This window comes from Camelus ferus, chromosome 1, assembly GCF_009834535.1.
Source record: "Camelus ferus isolate YT-003-E chromosome 1, BCGSAC_Cfer_1.0, whole genome shotgun sequence".
NCBI lineage: Eukaryota > Metazoa > Chordata > Mammalia > Artiodactyla > Camelidae > Camelus > Camelus ferus.
This window is the reverse complement of record NC_045696.1, coordinates 16,225,901-16,246,930: the sequence shown is the minus strand read 5'-3', so window position 1 is coordinate 16,246,930 and position 21,030 is coordinate 16,225,901. Positions and strand designations below refer to the sequence as shown.

The 21,030-nt window shown below is 39.3% G+C and overlaps 1 protein-coding gene and 1 non-coding gene across 7 annotated transcripts in view; both read right to left on the bottom strand.

Annotated features, from left to right (window-relative positions):
* The window catches only part of APP (amyloid beta precursor protein), a 259,837-nt gene that overhangs the window by 42,360 nt on the left and 196,447 nt on the right, over positions 1 to 21,030 (bottom strand). For all 6 annotated transcript variants that reach the window (XM_032476915.1, XM_032476919.1, XM_032476923.1 and 3 more), the window contains 2 exons: positions 17,859 to 17,987; positions 16,885 to 16,984 (listed from right to left, as the gene is read on the bottom strand). In XM_032476915.1, coding sequence (XP_032332806.1) covers positions 16,885 to 16,984; positions 17,859 to 17,987 — 229 coding nt within the window. The remainder of the gene's footprint in view (positions 1 to 16,884; positions 16,985 to 17,858; positions 17,988 to 21,030) is intronic.
* Positions 7,756 to 7,861, bottom strand: LOC116666879. Its single transcript, XR_004323683.1, has one exon. It is a non-coding gene; the product is annotated as a U6 spliceosomal RNA (small nuclear RNA).

Sequence of the window (21,030 nt, the reverse complement as noted above, 5' to 3'; positions counted from 1 at the left end):
TGGATTCTTAGTGAGCCCTCTGTTCAAGGCCGGGATAGACAGACTGGAGAGAAGAAAAAAGAGTTCTATAATCTAATGGTCTAATTTAGCCCCATCAGTGCGGAGATGTTGCCCCTCTGAGCGCCAGCAGGTGCTTTCAGTGGAGACTAAAAGCTTCTCTGCTTCACCTCTCAGCTCCCCGCCTCCCTTCTACAGGGAACACTGTCCATGTCCTTTTCTTGCCCATCACCAGCTGCAGGTCTTAACCATGGGGATTCTGGGTACCAGGGAGGGCACAAGCTCAGCAAGGCAGGGGCACGGCCTCAGTTCCAAACACCCTGTAAACACAGATGTTCCGTCACGTCCTTCCTGAGAAGCCAGCAGCTCAGCCGTCCCTGGCAGCACGATGCGTGGCAAACTTGGTCAAAGAATTTACCAGAGGTTAAGTATAAAAATCGAAAGGAGTTTATCAGGGTGCGCTGTCATAGACAGCAGTGGGCCACACAGGCGAGGGGTGCCTGCGTGAGCACCAAGGGCCGGTTATTGGGGTCTTTATAAGGTAGGGTCTCAAGGTGCCTGATCGGCTTGTGTGCAAGTCTCTGCTTGGTTGTAGGTGAGGTAAGAGGTTTAGGGTCCGTGAAGGGCGGCAGGGTTTGGCTCTGCTAAGGTGGGCTGAAACAAGCCAGCCTGAGCTGTTGTGAGATTAAGCATTACCTGGGGTTATTCACTTGTTAGGGGAAACACACCCAGTAAAGAATGTAGTTTATCTGTTGAGGGATCACAGGCATATCTGAGAGCCCAGAAATGGGGTCATTGGACTTTGAAGGATGTCAGTGGGCCCAGCTAAACTGAGCGACGGACGTTGGGGCAGCTGGAGTCATCCGTAACATTCAGCATATCAATTTTAACTTGAGTTCACTCTCCACAAGCTGGATCTTAACTCAAAAGTTCTCCAGGAGCCTAAAATTCTTCTTTTTATTCTTGTATGAAAGATGGATGATTAGAACAGAATACTTAATAGAATGAATGTTTAATACAACTTCTAGGTTATTGGCTCAAGATATGAGAAGACATGGCTCCAATACCTGCTTATTGGTTTATCCTGCTAAACTATGTTATATTATCTGGTCTGTCCTTATGCTTTAACACTGGGAATGCTTGGCTTTAGTCCCTCAGAGACAAAGAGAAGACTGTGGAGAAATCAGTAAGAGAACAGCATTTAAGAATCCATCAAACCTCTCCGATGTCAAGTGCATGCTTTCTATATACCAAAGAGGTCTTACATTTGAAATTCATCGAGAGAGTGGAAGATGGTGGATGTGAAAACTGGTTTCAGTGACTTCGGGTAGAGAAGCAAGAAAAGTGTCTTGCATGGCCTCCCTTGAGTTTTTGAGGATGAAAGAACCCAAGCGCACTGAACAGATGATGGTTGAGAAACACGGAAGACGGGGTACACTGGCTCTGTCCCAAAGCAGGATGTAGCCAACTGTTAGGGACTGAACTATTTCCCCCCAAACTCATATGTTAAAGTCCTAACCCCCAATATGATTGCATTTGGAGATGGGGAGCTTTAAGGAGGTAATTAAGGTTCAATGAAGTCACAGGGTGGGGATCTATTTCAACAAGACTGGAAGAGAAAGGGCCCCCGGAGATTTCTCACTCGCGCACAGAGAAAAGGCCATGCGAGGACACAGCAAGAAGGCAGCCGTCTACACGCCAAGGAGAGAGGACTTGGGAGAAGTCAAACTTGCAGAGACGTGATCCTGGACTTCCAGCCTCCAAAACTGTGAGAAAAAAATTTCTGTTGCTTAAGCCCACAATCTATGGTGTTTTATTACGGTAGCCCGAGTAGACCAGAACACCCACCGAGTCAAACCCAGATAAAAGGAAGATCAAAGGGCAGAACAGCTTTGTCTGAGGGATTTTGCTTTCTTCGTCTTCTTGATTGTTTGTTTGTTTGTTTTGGAAAAGGTGATAGCTGAAGATCAGAAAAGGCATGTAAATTACCAGTGGGTCACCAGGGACCTGCAGTGAACTTCGTGTCCTGCCTGCCCCTTTCATAAAAATGATAAGGAAGTGAGCCCCTTCCATTATGACTCAGTTGAAGGGTAGAAAGGATACATGACCTTTGGTGCTTTTGATTTTCTTTCCTTGTGATGGCCACTTGCCAAGAGAGTTCTCAGTGCTCTCCTTTGCTCCCTGCCTTCACCCTGGGCAGAGGGAAAAATCCGAATGACAATTTCCTCATGTGTCTGGGGCATGTCCAGTTAGTAGTCTGTTCACTTTGGGGATCAAGAACAAAAACAAAAACAAAAAAACAGGAGACGGTGTAGGATTTCTATGCCACGTTCCCATAGGAGAGACTTTGAGAAATGAATATAATTTGCATTCCTGTATGATCCCCAAATACACTCACTCCTGCTTAACAGAGAGAGCTGCTCCCAGGTCCAGCACCTGGAGTTGGTAGCCAGCGTGCCCTGTCTTGGTAATTTTTCTGCCAATTCTCCAAGAAGACACACACTTCCTGAGCTAATGTTAGGCTCCCTGACAGTCCTCCAAGATCAAGCTTTTACCGTGTGTCATTCCCCATGTTGACAAGTCCAGGTGTATTTTGTCAATTTTCCCCTTCATCTCATTAAAATAATATCACTTTAGATTTGAAGAGAGCTTAAATGAGTCATTTCTTTAAGTAAAATGTCAGTATCAGTATTAGAAAGTGAAGATTAAAGAGGGAAGAAAAGACTCTGGCAGGCAGAGGAGTGGATGCACAATTTCTGAAAGGGCAAGTAAAAACGCCAAGGGGGAAAACGTTAGGAAAGATAGCCCTTTTCTGACTGAAGTCTGCCCTACACCTGGACTGCTCATTCCTCCTTTTAGATATAGTTAATCGAAGTTAATAAGCAGTTTATGAAATCCCTTTTCATAATAAGAAGTCTTAACTTGGATAAATAAAATTAGCCATCAACGCAGTCACATCTAAACAAATTCTCAATGAATTTGAACTTGAAAGTTAATAACGCTTCACTTTAATATATTACACAATCACAGCTTTGGAAATAAGCACCACCAGAAATCCACAGGGCTAATTTACCAGGGCATGTTAGTTTTCAATGACAACAACTGCTATTCTTCTATGTTCAAGATCAGCATAGATATAATCTAAGTGGGTAAGAATCCTTGTATTTTTGCTATTTCATATAAGCAGGAGTTTTTAAACTTTTGAGTATTTAAGAATCACCTGGGGAGGCCAGGAAAATGAAGATTTCTACAAAACAGAGGTGGAGTCCAGGAATCTGCCTTTTTAACAAGAATGCCTCCAAATTATTGGGCTTCCCTTGGCCCCAAGAGCACATTAAGAATCAATGGCTTCCAGAATAACAATTTCCATAGGAAGGGCGTTGGATGAGCTCACAGGTGCCTTTCACATCCAAGGACGTACAGTAACCAAACTGAAGACAGCAAATGCCAGAGACTGTTCTCTGTCCACGGCTGATGCATAAAGGCACAGAAATCACCCAGAGCAGTGAAGAAGGTTCAGGCTGAGGGATGAGCTCATCGCACTAGCCTGTCTTCTCAGTGGGTTCCAAGGACCTCTGGTCCAGATTAACAAGGCCGTACAGAAAACTAGAGCAGCCAGACTCAGACTCCCACAGAGGGCTCCCAGGTCTGCTCTACTATGCCCTCTCTGTTGTCTGTTTGTTTGTTTTAAAGAAAAAGGGTTTCGTTTTTTCACATCCAAGTATCTGAAGACCCGCTTTGATCTCTGAAGGGCTTTGGCAAGACATGGTGAACCCCCTGGGCCTTGACCACTTTTATTGCACATTTAGTCTCTGATTTTGATCAAACCACTTAATCACCTAGAACCCTTAATCTGAAAACGGAGAGGCTTGATTCCACGTTGCTGCTCCCTTGAAGAAGTGTGGGCAGAAGCATGGGTGCAGGTGCACACTGAATGCGGGGAGGCACCCCTCTCTTTATTTCACATCAAAGAGATCTAGAAAGCAAGCAAGATCTCTCGCATATATTCACACAATGTTTGACTTACAAACGGACACGTGTTAATCAATAGACAGGATATTTAGGTCTTTTTTTTTCCCCCTAGATAATTTTGTTTTAGTAATAACTCTGTAGACAGTCTCACCTTGACTTCTCCTCTTATACCCAAAAGAGATACGTCAGGTATAAGAAAGTTTCTCCCTCAAGATGGAGAGAAGGCGCTCAGTGTTGAGCAATTGGTTTCCTGCCAAAAGGAAGGTGAGAGAAATAAAGCAGACTTAGCCCGTAAACTTGAAATACATCGTGGCAGGGCCTGAGTACCGGACTAAAAAGGCACCTCCCCCGCACCCCACCTACTCCTCCTTTTCTTGTAACAGCTTCTTTCTGCTGTTTTACTCATGATAAGTGACACTGCCAACAGCAGTTTGGAAACTTTTCAGACTGACTCTTAGCAGGAAAGGGAGGGATCGTTTCTGTAATTATTGTGATTACCCTCAAAACTCTTAAATTGGGTTGGTTTGCTCCAAGTGTTCATTTTTGGTATTAAAAAATTTTTTTGTTGTTGCCAAGTCCTTGTTTTGACAGACAACAACTATCCTAAAAAACAGGAAGGGAAGGCAGCAATAGTGCATTAGGAAGGAGTTTTGTTTTGTTTTGTTTTGTTTTTTTAACAGAATTACGTAGAAATTGAGAGCTCTAGGGTTATCACAGGCTCTAAAACCTTGTAAGAAGAAACCAGAGATGGTCTAACACTTCCATTGATCACTTAGACTGAGGGCTTAAACCATTTCCACCTGAAGTTCCTTGAAACGTTCCGTCTCCAGCCAACATCACATGTAATTTCCCTATAATTTTAGGGGCACTGAACCTCAAATTGAGAGAAAAAGAAACTGAAGAGTCTGAGAAGACGAAGCCAAGTCTGCTGCCTGTCATTTGTCCTTTCTTTGCAGTGATATTAAAAGTAGTGATGCTTATCAAAAGATATAAATGGTACTGAGGGAAATCAAGTCACAGGGGAGGTGCCCCTCCCCTCTCCACAGGTGGGCCAGGGTATCTGGGGGAATATGGTGTCAAATTAGAAAGGGCTGTGCATTTAATGTATTTGGTAGTCAAGTAGTCTCATAAGGTTACACCCTTCTACTGCTTTTGAGTCTCCTTTTCACTTACCCATGTTATGACAAGGTATGATAGATTTTCAAAATTACCAGTTTGACAGTTTGAGAAATAAGCTTTTGATTGGTACTATTTAATCATGCATGAGAATCGTGCGTCTTTTTACCTGAACTATTCTGCAATTACGTATCTTCTTCTGTGGAGCAACACTGCTGTATTTTACAAATTAATCAAACACATTATTAATCAAATGGTTAAGGTTTTCGCCTTAACCATTTTTTTGGTGGCATATAGTTTTTACCCTGTGGATGTTGGACAGAAGAGTATGGGTAAATCTAACTGGCTTATTGGTATGCTAGAATCGAGCCTCACCTATTTATTTACGTTTTGGAAGTTGAATACATTCTAAATCAGTCATTCTCAAAGTTTCGCACGCATCAGAGTCACTTGGGCAGCTTGTTAAAAGCTAGATCACTGATCTCTCAACCCAATATTGCTGATTCAGGAGGTCAGGGGTGGGGCCAGAGAATGTGAATTTCTAGCAAGTTTCCAGGGGACACTGAGCTGCAGGTCCAAGAACCACAGTTCTTCTAACTGAAGAATCTCTTGAAGACAGGTATTGCAATACTTACTTGTACCTAGTAATTTGTTTCAGGAGAAACAAAGGCACAAGAAATTTGATTCACACCCTCCAAGTGCTTATAATTTGTACGCTTTATAATTTAAAGTCAGAGGTGACATGAGAGTTGGGGTTTTGGAAGCTCAATGAAATCTCAGTAGGCGAGACTGGGCAGGGGCTTGCAGGGAGATGGAACAACACACATAAAGGTACCCAGGGCTGTGGACAGTGAGATCAGCTTCTGGGAAAGCTAGGCTCATGAAGGAGAAGACAGGGAGAAACCATTTGCTTTGGCTGCCCAGGATCATTCTGAGGATCAAATGACTCTTAAAAAAGAAGAAAGAAGAGAAATAAAGCAAAGCTAGTCATCAAAAAGACGACAGAGGAATGATATAAACTTAGAAAAAAACATCCACAAACCCTTTCATCAAATTCTTTTTCTTTCCTCTTCTATTCTCTTTTCTAAATATATCTGAGTGAAAACACACGAACTGTGTCTGCACAGCCATGAAAACGACTCCTTCCCCTGGCTCAGGAGATGACCTAATAACGTGCGCAATTTGAAGGGTTTCAGCCAGCGACATTCACAGGGCTGAACTCATAAAGCCTGATCTCTCACGAATGGGTAAGACCTGGCTGAGGATTACTGCCTTGTGTTTTCAGAGGAATTTATGCTTGTCCTGCCCAGAAACACCTCATGGCAATCATGCAGAAGGCACACTTGTTGTCATTTTTTGTGAGTTCACGTATGACTTCTAAGTAAACGCAGAACACGAATGTAACCAAAAATCCTGGAACATGTGCAATGTTGCTGACGCTACCGTCCTTAAAAATACCTTTGCGTTGTCTTAAGCATTCAAGGGTGCTGAGTCTTTCCCTTAGGAAGAGTCTTATTACTGAGTCATATACGCGAAAAAAGGGACATTTCTTGCGCCTGTATTATTTTAAAAGAACAGGTGCTGAAGCTGAATAAATAGCTTCCAGAATCCAGCTGTGTTTAACTTGGCATCAGCAGGGATGCAGAGCAAACACCACTGGATACAGAGGCAGCAGAAGAGATTTGGCCTTTGGTCTCACTAATCAGATGCACGACCTTGGGCATGTCACAGTTTCTTGGAGCCAGTGAAATGATGGGGCTGAGCCGGCTGAAAACTAGGTTCCCTTCTCCTCTAATTATCTTCAGTGAGTGATGGCGGAAGTGAGGAATGGCTGCCAGATGATACGGCCTGATGCCAAGAGACACCGTGATCAGCGTCCCTCACCTTAATGAGAGCGGCAGCTCTCTCACCTGTTTTTATGCAGAGTCTCCCCAAGCAGATTCTAAGTTATTTGAGTAGGAAAGACTGTGCCCTATACCTGCAAAATACCTGGGGATGAGCACAGAATCTGGAATATGGTGGGCAATGAACAGACACACACTACTGTACAGAAAACAGAGAAACAACAAGGACCTACTTTATAGCACAGGGGACTATATTCATATCTTGCAATTACCTAAATGGAAAAGAATCTGAAAAAGAATATATATATATATATACATATATATATGCATAACTGAATCACTTTGCTGTACACCTGAAGCTAACACAGCACTGTAAATCAGCTATACTCCAGTGAAAAAATAACAAACACTTATTGAGGATCCAACATCCTCGGTCAATTCCTGAATGCCCTTGCTATTCGCAATGGCAAATGATACGAACGTACATACACATATATACTCTTCTTTTATTGTGATAAAATATATATAACACAAACGTTGCTATTTTAACCATTTCAAGTGGGGCATTACGTACATTCACACTGTCGTGAAACCATTACCATCATCCATCTCTAGAACTTTTTCATCTTCCAAAACTGAAACCGTCTTCTCATTACAGACTAACTCTTCATTCCCTTCTCCTCCCAGGCCCTGACCATATCTTGGCAGTCGTAAATAATGCTGCTATGAACACTGGGGTGCACGTATCTATTCAAATGAGTGTTCTTGTACCACCATTTTATCTTCAGTCTCTATAAATTTATTACTCTAGACACTTAAGTCAAATTAAAATACGGAACATTTCACAAATTTGCATCTCATACTTGTACGGGAGCCAAATTAACCTTTTCTGTATTGTTCCAATTTAGTGTATGTGCTGCTGAAGTGAGCACTGTATGTATACACTTTTGAAACCCTCTAAGACGTCCTTCAAATTATTTGAGTGGGGACTAAGAACCAAGACGTTTACCTAGTGATATCTGTTAGTTTTCTTTTTATTTGACAAAAGCTGTTTGATCAGAAAGCTGTAACAATTTAACAATTATAGCTCTTACTGAAGTTTCACATATGAAAACTTCAGAAAACTGCTTTTTGATATCATTTTGCAACCTTATAAATAGCAAGAAGCATATGTTATCTGGTCATAGTCATGAGGTAAAGAAAAAGTTTTTTTTTAATTGAAGTATAGTTGATACACAATGTTGTGTTAGTTTCAGGTGTACAGCAAGGTGACTCAGTTATACATATACATATTCTTTTTCATTATAGGATATTACAAAATACTGAATATAGCTCCCTGCGCCATACAGTAGGTCCTTGTTGTTTATTTTATACAGAGTAGTGTGAAAAAAAAGTTTTAATGTAATAAAGGTCCCATTATGAATGACTATGCTTTCAAGTCTGGCTAACATACATGATACTTTTCTTATGGTATATGTCACATCAAAAGGGGCATGATTGGCAACTTTCCTTTCTATCAAACATGTTCACTATGATTTGAGCATAAACCGATTTTAATTATTTCAGGCCTCAGTAATCATCAACAAAATGAAGGCAGGTTTTGACAAGAGTAATTTAGAATTTCAAACAGCAGTTTCCTCTCAACATCTCCTACCTCCTGCCTAAAACCTAGAAGGTGAAATTTGGTTTGCCTCTAGGGTTCCTTAAATAAAAATAGTGTAAAACGCTAACAGGCTTAATCATGTTAATATGATATGTTCCCTTTTGCACTCCCAGCTCTCCGTTCTTCATGCCCCAGGAAGTTCCTTTCTAACTTGGCAAAGCTTCAGAAGCAGATCGCTGCAGCTTCAGAGCTCCCCTTCACTAAGCCAGCCTCTGGAGGAGAAGGAGTGACTCGTTTGCCAAGGCCAGGCTGGCTCAGGCTCTCGCTTCTGAGAGGCACGGGGCCTGCAGCTGGCCCTTCTTCCTTCTCTAACATGGCAAGGTCTGCCTGGTCTCCACGGGCCTGAGGGGCAGCTTTATGAAGTTCAGTGTTTAAAGAGGAAGCAGAGGAACACAGAGTTCCTCTATCTGCTCTCAGGGGATGGGCAGACTCTCTAAATACCATCCAGGCCAAAGGCAAAGATACAGAGACGTGCAGGAGACAATACAAGTAGTCACCGTTTGCGGTTTCAAAGAAGTAAGATTTAACTCATGCTTTCATGAGCACATGTAAATAAATATATTTATTAAAGAAGTAAACACATTAAATAGGCTATTTTAAATTCACCACCTTAGGTCAACAGCTCTATCAACAGTGGCTGAAATTAAACAACACCCTAACCTTGGCTTTTGGAGCATGTTTCTCACCCCAAATCCAAAAGACTTTTTCTGAATAGTGCTTTTTTTTTTTTTTAAACTGAAATATAGTTAGTTACAGTGTGTCAATTTCCAGTGTACAGCACAATGTCCCATCATGCATATATATATACATATATTCATTTTCGTATTTTTTTTCATTAAAGGTTATTCCAAGATATTGAATATAGTTCTGTGTGCTATACAGAAGAAATTTGTTTTTTATCTATTTTTTGATTAGGTGAATCAACATTCTTTTGGACACATGCTTTGTAATCTGGAATGGGTTCACAGACTGATGTCCTATTTTGGATGAGACATGATAGCCCACTGGCTGGCACTGCCTTTCTAAAGCAGGCTCTAAGCGCACATGGCAGGAGAAGTTAACAAAGAGTAATGGAGCTTATTCGACAGGGACTGCACTGCAAAATTTGTTTCTGACTTGCAGAGCAAGAGGCAAGTGAACCTTCCTTCCCAACTCTTTCTCACGTGCAAACACACTCATCTCTTTCCCAGTTAGACTTTGTGGAAACAGATTTCAAAATTAATCTCAATTTGAACACATCTCTATATTCAGGTGGCAAATATCACTACAATTATTCCCCCTCTTTTAAAATATGAACCTTGAAGGCAGCTGCTTGTGAAAAACAAAATAACCAACCCTCATTCAGTGTAAAATCATTGGTTGCTCTCCAGACTATGCTAAAAAAAAAAAAAAAAAAAAAAAAAATCAGGACACATCTGCTGTAGAGTTTCCTGCCAGAAGTGGTCTAGGAGCCACCACTGTGGTCTGACTTCACGCCCCAGTCATTTTAGTTAGGACTTCTTTTTGGATTTTGATTCAAATCGCAGGGCCCTGCGTAAGAACTGGTGAGTTAAGAAGAAACCTGGAAGCACACTGGGGCCTCACAGGCACCTGCAGAGCTTGGTGTCGGGGGCAATGCCTCCATGCCCCGGGGCCCCCACCCATCAGAGAATGGCATAAAGACAGACCCAAACCACCAGTGTGTCACAGTAATCACGATTTAAGGTAAAGTTCACAAAATTCGGAGTAAAAGGTGACAATGTGCTACATCAATTTTCCTGTTGTTTTTGAACCTTGACACTCCTGAATGGGGTCAAAGTGGAATCATCTTGTAGTATCTCTTCAAGTAGTGACAGGGCTTTAAAAACTTCATTTAATAAATTACAATAGGAATACTCCTGGAATTGGTCTATAGACTCAATGAAATCCCTATTAAAATTTCAACTATCTTTTTTTTTTTTTTGCAGATACGCGGAAAAAAGACTTTAAAATTCATATGGAAAAGCAAGGGACTCTGAATAGGCAAAACAATCTCGAAAAAGAACAAAGGTGGAAGACTCACATTTCCTGATTCCAAAACTTTCTACAGAGCTACACTAATCAAATGGTGGGAGGCTGTAATAAGGATGGACATACAGATCAAAGGGATAGAACAGACAGCAAGAAATAAAACCCATATCTCTGGTCAACTGATATTTTACAAGGGTTTCAAGACCATTCAAGGCAGAAAGAATAGTTTTTTCAGCAAATGGTGCTGGGATACTGGAAATCCACATGCAAAAGAATGAAGTTGGATCCTTACTTCACCTTATATAAAAGTTAACTCAAAATGAATCAAAGATCTAACTGTAAGAGCTAAACTAGAAAACTCTTAGAAAAAAACATAGATATAAATATTTTGACCTTGGACTGGCAATGGATCATAGATATAATACTAAAGCACAACCAACAGTAACCAAAAAATTGATAAAACAGACTTCACCAAAGTTTTACAATTTTGCATGTTCAGAGGATATCAAGAAAGTAGAAAGAAAACCTACAGAAAGGGAGATAATATTTTCAAATCATATATTTGATAGCTTAGTATCCAGAATCTATAAAGGACTTTTACAACTCCATAATAAAAAGGCAAACAGCCCAATTCAAAACTAGGCAAAGGATTTTTAATAGACACCACTTATTTATTCAGACCGAAAACATAATCCAGAGTAAGCCAGTGCAATGGCATGAGGTGAACAATGTGGTTTGTATTTAAGTCATCTAAGGACTGCCAGTGTCCACCTGGATTGCAAGAAACAAGATCAATGTACCATCTTGAATTATACATATTAGTGTCTATAATCCATCTGCTAGAACAGCAGAGATTATGTTTATTTGTTTTAAATTAAACCTTTTGACATTCATTCTTCCTAGGAAGTACATTCTTTTTTAATATTGCTAAAGCATTGGCTTCCCCTTTAAAATTATGGATTAGAAATACAGAAAATAGCTGTTTGCCAGAGGGGAATATTATAAAAATTATTCAGTGAAATTGATGTTGTTTTCCTGAATAACTTCCACGTCAATAATTTCCATATGTCAAGTTACATATGTCAGCTTTTAAAGGACCTTATCAATGACTTCTGTAGATCATCTGAATGACACAAACATTAGATTTATATATATGTGATTAAACTCCTAAGAAAAAGGTAACTTACATAGCATATTCAAAAGAGGTATAGAGAGCTAAATGTCTACAAAGCACTAAACTAACCACTATGGTTGAGTTAAATGCTTAAGGGCTTTTACAGACCAGTTGGGTCTAAGGTATGAACTCACTGGCATTGACGTGTCCTATATTTTGCTATTTTAAGACATTTCAACATGGCGGTCAAAGCGTCAGAAAACCAGGGTGCTATCATTATAGTATACTTTCCCATTTTGAGGATTAGTACACTTATACGTAGGTTCACTTGACAACGTTTTTCATTTTCTTGTTTATAAAATGAGTGGTTCTATTTTGGAAGAGTAACTGTCTTGCTAAGAGAGTGACAAAGATACACACTTAGAGGTAGGCAAATAAACCCTGGTCATACCTGTAATTCAGGTAATAATATTGGAGAAAATGTGAATAAGGAGCTCTAAGACTATTGTAAAATTAAAGGAAGAACATGATTTTGGAAATTTATGATACAAATACATGTCCTTATTTCCAAATACTTAAATCAGCTGTAAAATATAAAATCTACATATACTTAAGTCATTCTTATGAAAAACAATAAGAACGGAAAAAGTTAACAGTTCTCTCATTTTATTTACTTTTCCAATTTTTTTCTCCCTGATGCCCTTCCTTGACTAACAATTATACACAAGATACTTAAAATTCTCAGTAGTAATGGATGTTCCATTTTTTGTTTTTGGTCTGGCAAGCGCTACAAATATTCTATTTTAAACCTAGACAACGTTGGATTCATTAAATCCCAAAATTAATAGGTTTATTAGGAACAGAGAATGGAAACACTGTCCTTGAAATAAACATGCTATATTTTCCCCAAAGAGGAGAAGATTTTATCAAGAGGACACAGTCAAATTGTAATAAGAAATTATAAGCATTCTTTCATTAACTTGAGTTTTTTGATCTCTGGACACATTTTTCAGTCCCACCCCATTCACTGGATTTGCTCAGCCAGAGACCCTTCCAACATCTGGTTTATAATAATTCATGTTTGGACTAATTTTCTGAATGCTAAAAGAGCTGCTCCCCCAGGGTATGAAACAAGTATGCCTTTCTCAGAAATTGGTTATTATAGCATTCTGCGAAACAGCCGTCTCCGAGTTGAGAGTTGCCATTTTTAGCCTTGAGGTAGCTGCAAAATGAAACACTTTGATAAATAACCCCAGTGCTGACAGAAGACTAGAATCCTTTTAGCAGAGATTTAAGAAAGATTACAAAGGGTAAAAAAACCCCCAATCATTTTAAACAGCATATTGCCAAAGCAAAGGTGCGAAGGAACAATAGTAGAGATGAAGGCATTCTGCCTTTTTGAAGGGTTAGAAGATGAGTAAAACACATACGGACATTGAAAAAGAGGCATATTTTCCTTAAATTAATGATTCTATCATTTGCTGAATGGAAAAAAATAAAATCCTAAACAGCTATTTAAAATGAATAAGAGGATTTTTTTTCCCACCTCTACAAACAACGCCTTAAGCCTTTCTTTGCAGAAAATTTGTAGGCAAACACTTTTTTTTTTTTAAAGGAAAACATTAAGTAATAAATGACTGTGCCTAGGAACCTGGACATAATAATAAGTCAAACTGAACTGAAAAATCATTACAAAGTAATAAAAGACAAACTTTTATAAAACTAATAGAGTAGTTTTGATAATTCATATTTCTTGGTGGAGCACATCAAACAAACAGCCTCAGATGCCGCTTGATGGGAGAGTCAAACCAGACAATATACATAATTAGTCAGGTGTCAAGGTATCTGAATTGGGCAGATCATCAAATAGCAGAGGGGCATGCAAACCATAGAGGACAACAGTGTAACATGTAATTCATTAGGACCTGAGACCTCTGCTTTCTTCTTTATTTTGATACCTTTGCCAACTGCACCCACTTTGCTGGCTTGATCAATTACAGCTTTGGAGAATGCTGTGACTGAGGAAAGAGATCTGTTCTGTGCAACGCTACGCTAGGTGCTGCGGAGGGTGCTCAGGGTGGGTCTTCAGGGTTCTGGAGGAGTCCACCTGATCAACCTAACCTAAGGAGCATCTACCGTGTAGCCTGGGGATTCGCTTCAACCTAGTCTATGCTCACTGACACCTACAGAGTACCAGGTTCTCTGTTGGATCCCGAAGATACAAGCATGACCATGACATGTTTTGGAAAAGCTCACAGGAAAGGGGGTGGTGGTGGACATGTAAACAAACAATGAATACAAAGCAGAGTACAGTACTGGAGGTGGATACATGGTGCTTTAGACCCTGAGGTTCAGTAGAAGAAAATTCTGCCTGGGAGAGGAGAATGGGTAGCAGAGAGAGCATGAATTTTGGACTCGTGCAGACCCTGGCTCCAATTCCACTTTCATCACTTCACTGTCTGTTAAGGGCAAGTTAGTGACCTCTATCTAAGGTTCAGTTTCTTCAGCTGTAACTCGGGGGCGCTGTTGCTGAATTCACCAGTTGTCACTAGATCATATGCTGCATTTGTGTGAATTACAGGAAAGCCCCACTAGGCTCTAGTCAGTCACACTTCACGGTTCTTAACAGATTTGATGCCAATTCCCACATTCACCCTTTTCTTTCTGGTGTGGCTAGGTTCTTAATGGTTTTTACCCATAACAGAGAATTCTACCCTCGTGGGAGCATAAATCAACGGAAGCAAGCAGACCCGTGTCATGAAAGATCCTGGCAGTTCCTTGGGACTAGTGAAAACCGTTCCTCTCCTGAACAACTATTACCCTTATTTAACAAAATTATTGTATTTCTCTCCAGATGTTTACTGCATTAAACATACCCTAGTTGCCTGCATTTATAAGCACAAACTTTCATATAAAAAACATACATCTGTAGGTTCTTTTGGATCTTGTCCTTTTACCAGCAGCTCTGAATTTTAGTATCCTTCTTATTGACACTGAACTAACTCCAAATCTAAAGTCTGATTACAAACAGAATAGGCAGATGTTGCAAATCAGACTGATGACAAAGCATTTCATCAGAAACCATTAAATGTACCAGATACACACTGGAAGAAGTCTGTGAAGAGCCTCTATAGAAAGGAAGCTAAGAAAACAACAACTTCTATTATGGAAAATTTCAAGTGTATGAAAAAGTAAAGAGGATTGAAAAAGAATATGGAAAGTAATATATGTATGTATATGTAGGACTGAAATATTATGTTGTACACCAGAAATTGACACAGCATTGTAAACTGATTATACTTCAATTTAAAAACTTAATAAATAAATGAAGCTTAAAAAAAAGTAGAAGATACCACAGAGAACTTCCACTCAGCTTAAACAAAAATGAATATATGTATGTATATGCATGACTGGGACACTGCTGTACACCAGAAACTGACACATTGTAACTGACTGTACTTCAATTAGAACAAAAAAACAAAAAAACAAAAAAAAACCCCCCAGCACTCAGCTTAAACAATTAGCACCCATGGCCAATCTTGTTTCATCTGGATTCCTACTTTAAAAGTAAATTATTTTAAAATGTTCCTTCAAATGAAGAACTATGTAAGACAACTAAACTCAGCCCAGAAAAGCCATTCTCCCTAGGGGGTGCTCTTCTTTTGCTTTGATGTTAGGGTCCCAAATGCTCCACAGACCTATTTAATTGAAGTTCATTTATGCAAGCTTCTCTTCCCCCAGGAAACAGCCATTTAAAAAGGGAGGCAAAAAAATAAAAATTGTAAAAATTATCTTTCAGGATTTGGTGTTCAGTATATTTAGAATGACAACCTATTTTTTAAAGTAACATGCTCTTAATTCGACTGAATAGTTTTTCTACAGAAAAAACTGTGACTCTAATTATCTGAATAGTCTCCCTGTCACTGAGATTTGATGTTTTGTGCGTGGCCCCATTCTGGGGCATTTTGTAATACTCAGGATATCTGAATCACCATCTGTTCTGTGGAACTGTGACTCATTAGTGGCCACTGTTTTCAGCAGTATTTTGCTCAATAAAAAGTTCTGATAATTTAATTAGAGTCGAATGTAATTACTGGGTGAGAGTGAAATATTCTAGTCCTTGGCAATGGCGTGCTCCTCTACAGTTTCGTATTACTGGCAACACCTCAGTTGAAGTTGCTTATGAAAATAAGCTTGTTAAGATGGCTATAAGGCAAAAAACACATTCTGCTAGAAGATGTGAGCTTCAGTTCCTAATAATGTGATGATTTCTTTGATTTTGTCTCTTCTACAACTTATTGGAGAACTTTCTTATACTTATTTAATACACAGTCTTTTAAAGTTTCCTTACAAATATCTATCCGATAAACATCTAACAAGAACATTCATTTCTTATAGAAATGATTCCATACACTAATACTCAATACTGAACAGACCATTATCATCTGATAAGTGCCAAATACTTGATAGTAATACAACCAACACTTGCAAGGCATTACTAAGTTCGGAAAAAAAGAGCAGAATGGTATTGGCATGAAATGTAAAAATCAGGCCAAGTGGTATTTTGGGCACTTCAAAGCAGGAATTCTTGCCTCAGCACACCCATCTACACCATCCTGGGTGTTCTGATTTCAGATAACCCACGTCTACCTCCAAGCCAGTTAACAAAGGGCAGGACTCATTATGGAGAGTCCTGTGCTCCCCGGGATATATGTGACATAGGCAAGTTTCTAAGGTTGTTAAGCTTGAGTTTCTTTACCTGAAAAATAGGACTATCATACCACTCATAAGCTTGTGATAATAAAGAATTAAGAGATGGAGAAAGGGTTGTTTTTAGTAAACTGTAAAGTACGAAAGCATCATAAGGTGATACTTAGAAGACTGTCTAAATTAGAGGATTGTTGACAAGTATAATCCAGTAACAAGTTGCTCATTATCCCACAAACAGACCAAAAGTCAAGTACATTCTCCCGCCTTTGTAAGTCTGCATAGTTAAGACCTGATGTGATAGTTAAGATGAAAGCTAGTTCTGCCCTCGAGAATTTCACTGTAAAAGGTAATCTACTCTTTCCTTCCACGTATTAGGTAACACTGGTGGATCCTGATGCAGACGAACTCAGTTCCCTGGTACCTTCCTCCAGGAGGAAGACATGTTTATATACATAGCATCAAAAGAAGAGCTCACTCACCAACTTCATCCTGAATTTCCTCGGCCACGGCAGGAACATTGTAGAGCAGGGAGAGAGACTGGTTCATGCGCTCATAAATCACACGGAGGTGTGTCATGACCTGCAGCAAAGGATGACAGCTCCAAGTAAACCATCTCTGGAGTAAGAAATAGTTACTTTCCTTACCAAGCACTGAAGACAGATACAAACTTCCCCAATAGAACTGACAAAATGCTTCTGGAACTTTGAACCTGTAAGAGCATCTTTATTTTTCTTGTGTTCTCATTTTTTGTTCTTTAACTTTGGAGCTGCTTTAAACTTCCCATTATATTGTATGCTTGTAAACATACAATATAAAACCAATTGAAAAGGTAATTTTTGTCCAACTCTGATTCCTTATATTGAAATTCCTAAATAATCTCTGATGCCCTAAATATATGTCTTCGCAAATTTTCCAATAGATAGGATCACATCTTACTTAATTTGACTGGATATTTCATGAGAGATATTTGAAAAATTCTTCTGTTTAAGGAAGTGTAAAATTTCAGATTTTCAGAAATAGATCCCAGTTGTCAAGCTTTAAAAATGGGGAAGTGTAACACTTAGCACTACAAAGCTTCATTTAGTCTCACGTTACATCCAAGCATTACAATCTAAATAGAGTTTATAGGTTGTCCTCAGTTTAGTGTGAACCAGATTTTAGCGGTTTCGGTTTACACAATTTTCGTTTTCTTCATTTTAGTCATCAGAGTGTGAAATGGCTCCTTAAGAATCAGTAGCAGCAGACACTTAAGATTTTTATATTCTTTGTTATTTTCATAACTCAGAGAGTGCCAAACCACACGGTGTCCTAACATTAACCTTCAGAATTCACCAGGTACTGAAGAATTCTCACTTTAGAGGTCCAACACCATAGCTACTCTGGGAATAGCTAAAGATGAAAAGAGCAAGAACACTAGCTTTTCCAAGCTGCGTGATGACCGCACTCTGCTTACCTGGGACCGGATCTGGGCAGCTTTCTTTGGATCCACCATGCGAACATGTTCAAAATGCTTTAGGGTGTGCTGCCTGTCTTTCTGTTCAGCACGGACATATTTCTTTAGCATGTTGAACACGTGACGGGGCTGGAGGGGAAAAAACATGAAAAAATGTACAGGTTTGTCCAAAATATCGTGTCTTCTGTTAGCTTTGGGTCAGAGCTAACAGAATTCCATTCCTGCTAATTCATTGCATGATGTGAAAGAACTATTGGGTCATCTTTTTGCAATGCTCCCTTCCAAACAATTCTCCATCCACTTCTTCCTAGGTAATGCCTTACCCCATTGGCCACTTTTCATCTCTATAAGGGCATTTAGCATTTGATACATATGATGATGACTGTCCTTCTAAACATTTGCTTTTAGAATAGTGTATTCTGCTATAGAAGGAGCACTGATTTTGAATCTGTCAGATTTAAGTTAGGTCCTTCTCGTTTTCCCACCCAAATGAACAGGGGCACATATGAGACCACATTTCTATCTGCACAGTCTTAATGGTTATCTCACCAGTAATTGCTCCACAAATAATCTCACCAGCAGCAACATATAATAACCAAAGTGAGAAAAATAATAGACCATTTAACCACTACTAATTTGCAGGTCAAGGAATAGCTGATAAACAACAAGAGATATCATTTTCATAGGAGAAAGGCCAATGTGTTATTTATTTTTTTTTAGAGTTTAATTAAATTCTTTCTACGCCATCAGATTAGAATTCTTTCAGCAACAATTAAGTTTCTTAAGTGCTTCTATTTTTTTTCTAATTTCATTTCATTTTTATTCGTCTTACTTGAAAGCATTCATCCTAATAAAAAAAGGACAAAGTCTCCTTTCTCTGTCTTTAACAATTCTATTGCTAAATGCATTCTACTATATAATTCATGTAAAAAGATTTCCAAAGATACACATTTCTTCTTTGTTAAAACAACAAAAATTACCTATGCAAGTTCATACCAGGAATAGAAATTTGGCCATTTGGGTCTAGCTAGTTATTATTAACTTGAGTCCTGGGTACCCTGAAAACAAGTTGGAAGGTGCTGAATTTATTTGCAGAGAGGGTGTGTGTGTTTTCCAATACTTAAGGGAATGTGCCTCCCCTTCTCTTTTTGCTTAATGTAGGGGCCACCTTCCTGACCCCCAGGTGGAAGTGGTGTGATTTCTCTGTGCTCCCTTGAAATGCCATGCAAATCCTCATTACTGCACTTCACATATTCTATTAAATTGTGTATGTTTCTGACCACCCTCTTCAACTGTGAGAGCCTCAAGGGCCAGATTTGGTTCTTCTTTACCAGAAATCACACAACACACAGTGCCTGACTCCCGAAGGGTGCTCTGTGCTTGCCTCCTTTATGTCTTCCACAGGCCCCCTTCCTATACTTAAGAAAACAAACAAATACATACAGTGAAAAGCAAGTAAACCTAAGCTCATCTATTTCTTTCTTTTATCCTAAAAGCACGTGCTTCTTCCTAACCCCCAAAAGGGCAGACATCACAGCTTGAAACATAGCTTTCTGCAGCACATCATTACAACTCCTATTTGTACTGCGAAATCCTGTTGACCTTGCAAATCAGAGAAAGGTCTTTTAAATCTTGACAGGAGAAAAGTAGTAAGAGAGGTAACAACTGACAAACTCCATCGATTAAATATATAGGTAAAAGATAGTAAGTTTAAACAAATTCATTTGGAAAAGGTAATTTTGGGGTCAGAAATCAAAGGCTTTCGAGATTTGCAAATTTAACTACTATATAAAAAAACAGATTAAAACCCCAAATTTCTTCTGTATAGCACAGGGAACTACATTTGGTATCTTGTAATTAATGGAAAAGAATATGACAATGAATACATGTATATGTATGACTGGGACAATCTGCTGTACCCTAGAGTTTGACACATTGTAAATGACTGTACTTCAATAAAAAAAATAAAGAAAAAAAACCAAAGGCCAAGTGTCATTGAATGTGATGGGTATTTTATATGCAGGATTACACAATCAGAGTATTACATACCCTTGATGCGTGTGCCTGATTCAACACCAAAGCCTAAAAAACTCCCTCTAATTCTACTGCAATTACACGTCCAAGGTTAGAGACAGAAAGGATTGCAGCTAATTGCATTTATCCAGTGCGATCACCTGTATAGCTGATGGGCTGCATGTGCTTTCTCCATTGTACTATTTCATTTTTTTCCCTCTTGAAAAAGCTTTGCTGTTTTGAAGAAAATGGAACTTTTTCTTTAAGAGCTCATATAAGAAAAAAGACTTCAAATGAACATAAGGATTGTTTGTCATCATAATTTTTTTCCTCTTTTTTTTTTTTTTTTGTAGCTGGCCACCTATAAATGTTTCTGCAAGGCACGTTGTCCTCAGAGGACCGTCACCTCCAAGCATGTGAGCTGCGACATATTGGCTCCAAACTGGCTCTGGAATTGTTAAAGCCAGTCAATTTAAAAACAAACATGAGTCTCAAAATATCGAAGCCTGTTTCCTCATTTGTGCCATTCAGATAACAAACTTTTGCATAGCATACACGGGGATTAGAAATGTGTGTTAGTTACCCAGCATAATGCTGAGCCCATCGCAGCTACTTAGTACACATTTATTTCTTCTACTCAGTCCTTGCCTCCATCCCCTCCTCATTTTCCTGTCCTCTAAACAATAATCATTCAATACTTATTGACTGCTTATATGAATGAGACAGTGTTTCAGGTGCTTTTTTGCATAGTAACCCATCAAATCTTCCTATTAACCCCATGACAGAGGTACAGCTGCTTCCCCCACTTCAGCGGTGAAGCAAACAAGGCACAAAGGAGGTTAAGGGTCACATAGCTTTGTTACAGAGCTGGTCAGGGGGAGAGCAGGAACGAGCAGCCCCACTCCGGCTCCACAGTCCGTTCTCCTGATCACTATGTGAGCCCGCCTTTCAAGCAAACTCTAAAATGGACCATGCTAAAGACTCGTTCTACGAAGTAACCTACAGAGTTTGAAAATGGAGAGGAACAGTAGAATGGTTAGCAGCGAGAATCTGTTCCAGAAGTCCTCGCCTGGATTTCTGGTTATTATAAGCTCAGATAATATTCTTCTAGGACATACTAATATCCACTCTTTTAATTGTGCTGAAAATCATCCAGATT